The sequence below is a fragment of the Carlito syrichta genome, unplaced genomic scaffold (assembly GCF_000164805.1).
Source record: "Carlito syrichta isolate Samal-C Ts95f unplaced genomic scaffold, Tarsius_syrichta-2.0.1 Scaffold303007, whole genome shotgun sequence".
Classification (NCBI taxonomy): Eukaryota; Metazoa; Chordata; class Mammalia; order Primates; family Tarsiidae; genus Carlito; species Carlito syrichta.
This window is the reverse complement of record NW_007247103.1, coordinates 83126-90344: the sequence shown is the minus strand read 5'-3', so window position 1 is coordinate 90344 and position 7219 is coordinate 83126. Positions and strand designations below refer to the sequence as shown.

Here is a 7219-nt window from a genome sequence, read left to right as displayed (position 1 = left end):
CGGCCACTGCACTCCAGTCTGGGCGACAGAGTGAGACTCCAACTCAAAAAAAAAAAACAAAAAAAAATTAACATATATTAATTTGCTGAAAATGTAGACCAAAAATTGTTAATAGGAGAAAAATAAATCTCCACCTGGTTAGCAACTTGGACCATAAATGATTAGCTTTTGTATGGCTCTTGTATAGCTCTTGTATGATTAGTACTTGTATGGTTTAAATATTTGCATTTAGTTGATTCAATTTCCTTTCAGTAGTTAAACACCGTAAACTTGAAAAGAAATTTTTTTTCTATTCCTTTTGCAGGTTTTTGTCATTTTTATTTGCTATTATGTTGTTTGCCACTTGTTCCCAAAATTTTTGTGGTGTCTACCACAGTCTTACCATGTTCTTATAATAACCTGCAAATATTTCTCACCTTTTCACTCTCTCACATACACTATGCACTCTCCTGAGGTGTGTGTGTGTATATGCATACATATATGAGGGCTTTTGTGATTATTTTACCAAATTGTGGTCTTACTATATACAATTTTGGTTTCTTTTTAGCCATTCAGAAGTTACTTCAGTCATGGAATGATCTCAAGCCATATAACTGAAAATAGGTAAGAGTCTTTCTCAAGGAAGAAGGGTGACTACTGATGGAGAAAATGAGATTTACAAGGTGTATATGGGGGAGCATCCAAGTCCAGAAGCTGGAGTCAGGAAAATATGAGTTGATTTCTGTTAGCATAGGGCAAGAAATCTGTTTCACTGCTTTTATAAAATTTTTTTATTTTATATTTTAATTTCTATAATTTTATAATTCTAGCTTTTAAAACACTGCAGCCAGCCGGGCTCAGTGGCTCAGCCTGTAATCCCGCGCCTTGGGAGGCTGAGGTGAGTGGACTGCCTGAGCCTGTGGGTTCGAGACCCACCAAGGCAACTTGGCGAGTCCTCATCTCTACAATAAATCAAAAAATTAGCTGGGCGTGGTAGCACGTGCCTGTAGTTCCAGCTACTTGGGAGGCTGAGGTGGAAGAATCACTGGAGCCCAGCAGGTCGAGGTTGCGGTGGCCAGGAGTGGCCACTGCACTCCAGTCTGGGTGACAGAGTGAGACTCCGACTCATAAAATCAAACAAACACTACAGCCTACTAAAATCTAAAGAGAGGAATTTTTAAAATTTCACTCCTAGCTCAGGAAAGCAAGAGAAACTAATGTTCCAGGACTGGACAGGGGAGCAACAGTGACTTGCAGGGAGTTAGAAGATGAGGCATAAAGATCCAGCACCACGAAGAAGATGGGAGCAGTAAGCCTTCTGAAGTATTTCCTTCCCTATCTCTCTGTCATGATCAGCAGGAGATACTTCCTGTGATGGAGAGAGAAGAGTAAAACTTTCCTCTTCCTTCTTTCCCCAATTCCAATGTAGTCTAAAAATGGTGACACAAACTACCCTGTCTGGGGTTCTGAGTCATATTTCTTTCTGCCCAGAGTGTCACTTAGCTTGAATTAAGCTCAGAAGAAAAATCATTCATTTTTACTTTTAAGAGTCCCTGTTGGCCTGAAGCTTAAGGTAGTATTTTTAAGAGTAATTAAAACAAATGCAAAGAATTTTTTACGTGATGCGCTTATTAAGGGCAATTTAGGGAAAGTGTAAGGGATACAGTCATCAAATATTTGCTGAGAACATAATGACATACCAAACGAGAGATACATGAGTTTAAAAAAAATGGAGGAAATATGGTCACTGCCCTTATGAAGTTTATGTTATGGCGGAGAAATAAACAACTGCACAAAGAAATCTGTCATTACCAACTCTGGTGCCATGAGAGAGAAAAGAACATGGTACTATAAAGCCCATCATGAGAAAGCCTGGCCTCCTCCAGGGGAGTGCTGAGTGATGAGCAGAGATAACTGGGAGGAGAAGGAAGAGCAGAGGCCCTGAGACAAGATGTGTCCTAGAAGATGAGCTTGGCTGGAGTATGGGAACTGGGGGAGAGTGGCTTTACATGTAGCTGAAGAAGTTGACCAGATCATATAGGTCTTGGTTGGCCATATGCAAGATGTTGGCCCTTCTCCTGAAATAACAGTAAAGGCAATAAATGCGTTGCATGTTTAAAAGATTATCATCACTCCAGTGTAGAGAATAGATTATAGGAGGGCAAGAGCAGAAGCAAGATAACAGTGAGAAGGTGTCACAGTTGTCCAGGGAAGCAGTGATAGCAGCGTGGACTAGGGTTGTGGCCATGTAGATGGAAGGAAATGGATAAATAGGATTGAGTTGGGGGAGGCTGATTGGATTTAAAGAATGAGGGAGCAGAAGCCAGTAAGGCCTCTCAGATCTGGCTTGATCCCTGGATAGATCATGATGCTGCTTATTTCCTGAACTGGAGGGGCAGCAGATCATCACAGAGGAGGGGGGAGAGAGAGCAGAGAGCTGGTGGTGAAACCCGGGACTATTCAGAGGCCAAGTATAAGAAGAGAATGACAGACTGGGAGGACTGAGCAGCAACAGCTCTGGCAGTGAAGGGCGTCAAGTGCATTTGAGAAACTAAGGACGGAAGGCCTAAAAGTGTCTGTTGGATTTGCCATACGCTACATGAAAGTTACTTGGTGACTTTGGTAAGAGCTTTCCAAGCGAAATGGCCGAGGGGGTTGACTAGATGAGCTGAGAAGTGAGCAGAACATGGGGGCAGGGGGAGTCCAGCCCAGAGAGGAGGGAGAAGGGGGACTGCTGCAGGGGCAGGTAGCTATGGTACTGAGAACATTTGCAGCCCTCCTCTGCTCCCTCCCTCCTGAAAGTGGTCAGGAATTGGTAACTGCCTATCTAGTCTGAGTATCACAACCACTGTCATTCTTTAAAACTTGTATTTCTAGTAAAATGCTATTTTTTAAAACGGGTTTTGCTCTGTGACTGCATCATGGACAGTAAACGTATGGAACTTACTCTTCAAAAAGTAGGACAATCTGAACATATAAACCTAACTTGGGTTTAGTTATGTCCCTAAATGACTGATCCCTATGGTCAGTGGGAAGAGTCAGAGACATCCATCTGGCATCCCTTCCCAACCAGCCAGGAACATTAGGTAGACTGTACTCTCCACTTTGCTCAGACTGCAGGATGTTGCTCAGAAAAGCTTGAGGACTCTGTAAGGTCATGGGAAGCTACCTTGGCCAGGAAGCTCTTCTGTTCTCATGTTTTTGACTTGCCTTTCTAGCCCTAATAGACAGCCATTCGTTCTCTTTGGTAATCACTCTACACGAGAAAACCTGAATGCTGGCAACTTTAACTTCCCTTCCGAAGGGCACCTTGTACGCAGCACTGGTCCTGGTGGGAGCTTTGCCAAGCACATGGTAAGTGGCTGGACTGCTTGGTGTTTGATTTATTTTATTACCAAATGGGAGGGAGGGGATCTGGACAGAAGGAACCTTTTCCAGTTAGTGAGTTGATTTAACCTTGAATCTGAAGGGGTTGGGGAATAGAAAAAAGTGATTAGAAACTGATTGTATGTATTTTTACATGATTACTAGGTATGATTTGAAAACATTGTATTTGGTTTTAAAATGTTTGAAGGAAAAAGTTTAAAAACATACTTTCACAAACCACTCTTTAAGTTGTCAGAGTAATATTGTCATTAGAAGAAACATTTCAAATTAGTTTGAAAATAGACAGTCACTCCAAGCCTAAGTTTGTTATGGCTTAACTGTTACATTTAATGACATACATTTTGATGATCATTATTTATTGAGGGTGCTAAGGAGAAGATTTTTGCATTTGATGGTATATTGTCTGTTACATTCTTTTCTTTTTTTTTTGAGTTGGAGTCTCACTCTGTTGCCCAAACTACAGTGCAGTGGCCGCTCCCCACTGCAGCCTTGACCTGCTGGGCTCCAGCAATCCTTCCGCCTCAACCTTCTGAGTAGCCGGAATTACAGGCGCGCGCTACCACGCCCAGCTGATTTTTGATTTATTGTAGAGATGAGGTTTCGCCAAGTTGCCCAGCCAGGTCTCGAACCCACGGGCTCAGGCAATCCACTCACCTCAACCTCCTAAAGGCGCGGGATTACAGGCTGAGCCACCAGGCCCAGCTATGTTACATTCTTTTAAAGGAAACATTAGACCTGAACATGGGACTCTAATGATTATAAAAGTCAATACTATCTTAATGGAATTTTAAGTATTCTCAAAATATCCCTGGCAATCTCGAAAGCTGGGTAGAGTACTGTCATTCTTTATTTGGAAAACATGAGAGGATACAGCTTAATCTTTCTAGGTTGAGACCCCAGATCTGCCTCTAAGCCAACCCAGGATATAGGGCTACCAGAATGGGTGTACTTTCAGGATCTTGCTGCTATGTAAAGGGTGGACTCAGACCCCCCATTTAAAGCCTAGAGTGCTGTTGGAATACATAGAAAATGCCAGACATATAATCTTACTTGTTGACTACACATATTAAGTCAAAACTAGAGGAGACAATCTGCTTTCTGCTTCTAGAAAAATGGAGTAGGCATGTTTTTCCCCACTCCTCTGACAAAATACAACTAATAACTCAGGACATTACATAGAAAACAAAAATAAGAAGACTGAAAGGTGGCAAGGAGGAGGCAGACTGGCTAAAGACCTCAGGACCAAAGGGCTAAGATGGAGGTATATTCTTTGGATTTTCTTTTTGCCTGTATATCCCAAACTGCACACTGGAGAACCTGGTTACCTGGAAAATATGAAGAGTTTCAGACAACTTCACAGCAGCTGGAATGGATTTAGAGTCCATCATACTCAGTGATCTATCACAGAAACAAAGAACTGAATACACGTGTTCTCACTCATAAGTGGGTCCTGAACATTTATCACAATACTGCAAGAGAGTACTATAAGTGAGGAATCAGCAGTGATGGGACACTGCCCAGGGTGAGGTTGGGCAGCGGGGAGGGCACATGACATCACTAAGGGTGCCCGGTCCTAAATCAGGTCAAGTGAGGACCAGTTGGGAGACCCAAATTTCACCTGCATGTAGACCACTTACATACCTAACCCTGACTTGTACAGCACATCTTTACAATAAAATAAATTTTAAAAAGAGTTACAGACCAAAAAAGCCCCAGGAAAGCCTACTCTCTCAAGCCAGAGGACCAGGAAAGATGTAGCCTAGCAAGACAGAAAACTTTTAGACAACTTCTCTACTCTAGCCAACAACTTCTCTACTCTAGCCAAATGCCGCAGAAAAACATGTTCGCTCCGTCCCACAAAGGCTGAGTGAAAAAGCTAGATGTATTCCCTTGCCAAACTGTAATGAGGTGTCTCCCCTGCTCTAGCCCCCCACAGAGTAGTGTCAGAGTGGGGACCTGGACTTCCACCCCCTATACAGCAATAACAAGGTACTTCTCCTTAGGGAGTGTCATGGGGGAGTCAATGGAGTATCAAGACTCTCACCACCACTCAGCAATAACAAGGCTACCCCACTATCCATACCCCCCCCACACACACAGGTGGCAATAGAGACTGGAGAACCTGGATTTCTGCTCCCACTTGGCAGTAATGAGGCAGTGGGCCCCTAGTTTACCCTTTAAGGTCAAGAGATCTGCTAAAACACAAGGTTTAAATAAAACTAAGAGAACATATCCAGTTTCAGCTCTGATATGGAAAGAGCTTAGAAATCATCCCTATACAAGAAGAAAGCTGAATTGATGACTTTTCTTGGACTCCAGAGAACTAAGATCTCAAGGCACACTGCTACCCTGAAATCTGGAGAGAGAGGTAAATCCAGAGAGTCACAGCCATTATCTGATTAGCTGGAGCAGAAGCCACTGGAGTTATAAACTGCTAGGAACACTTAAGTGGTAGTTTTGATGAACTCCTGAAGGCTTAATGTGAACTAGAATGGGAGTGAGAAATTCCTGGGGGACACAGTCTTAGAGGAGCTCCACACACTCATGGGTTTACTTGCAGGAACCTCAGCAGGTTATCATGGTGAAAAACCAAGAAAATTCCCCTCGTGACTCTGGTGGGTAAAGGAGAAGAGGAACCATTTTTGAAATATGATAAAAGCCATAACAAAGGCCTCCATAAAAAGACCTATTCCCCGGGATTAAAGACTACCTGAGCCCTGTCCTATCTGGGTGGAGGACATTTCCCTGACTCCAACACACTCTACACTTCCTGTACAGGGATAGTCATGATCTTTGCCTCCAAGGTCTCACAGACTACTAGGAGAGCCAATGTAGATGGTGCTAGAAAATGTTTGGAGCAATAATTTAACTATCTATGACATGCTTATTAAAGTGACTAAAATTCAAAAGGATGACAACACCAAATGATGGTGAGGATGTGGAGCAGCAGGAACTCTCATTCATTGCTGATAGTAATATAAAATGGTGCATCCATTTTGGAAGGCAGTTTGGCAGTTTCTCACAAAACTAAACATACTCTTGGGCAACCCCTTTGGGTTCCCTCCCACTGTGGGAGCTTTTCTGTCCTCAATAAATCTTGCTTTCAAAAAAAAAAAAAAACAATAAACGAAACATTCTCTTACATAAGATCCAGCAATTATGTTCCTTGGATTTACCCAAACAAATGTGCACGCAAAAACCTGCATAAGGATATTTATAGGTTTTTTTCATAATTGCCAAAACTTAGCAACCAAGATGTCCTTCATTAGGTGAATGGATATCATTCAGTGATAAAAAGAGCTATCAAGCCACAGAAGATAAGGAGGAACTTCAGGACTTTGATGTCTATACTGAGTAGACAAAGATGCCATTCATTCAGAGAGGGAACACTGAGGAGAGTCGGGTTGTATGTTTATGAATTACACTTCAGACACTGAGTTTGAAATGACTGTGAGAATGGATACAAGGATACGTATGTTGAGACCAACACCTAATGAAGCCGTCTTGAAGTTCTTCCTGTTTTTCTTATAGTCTTCTCCAAAACTTAAAATGTTTCTAGGAATCATGCTTATTGTGAATTCTTAAGAAAACTCAAACTTCTTTCTTGAGAAATATGTTGACTCTATATATAGATACCACTGTATTGGCTAGCATATTGGTGTGTTGATCTTTTGACTTTGATGGGCTTCAAATTCAGGTACACAACTAAAAGATAATTTTGACCCTTCAAGCCTGGGTTTTTTTTGTTTGTTTGTTTTGTTTTTTGAGTTGGAGTCTCACTCTGTCACCCAGACTGGGGTGCAGTGGCCGCTCCTGGCCACTGCAGCCTCGACCTGCTGGGCTCCAGGGATCC

At 42.3% G+C, this 7219-nt stretch overlaps 1 protein-coding gene across 3 annotated transcripts in view; it reads left to right on the top strand.

Annotated features, from left to right (window-relative positions):
* Window positions 1-7219, top strand: part of CUNH20orf194 (chromosome unknown C20orf194 homolog) — a 141554-nt gene that overhangs the window by 61044 nt on the left and 73291 nt on the right. For 2 of the 3 annotated variants that reach the window (XM_021712002.1, XM_008057407.2), the window contains exons 9-10: window positions 548-603; window positions 3198-3333. In XM_021712002.1, coding sequence (XP_021567677.1) covers window positions 548-603; window positions 3198-3333 — 192 coding nt within the window. The remainder of the gene's footprint in view (window positions 1-547; window positions 604-3197; window positions 3334-7219) is intronic. The other variant, XM_008057408.2, reaches the window with a different exon arrangement.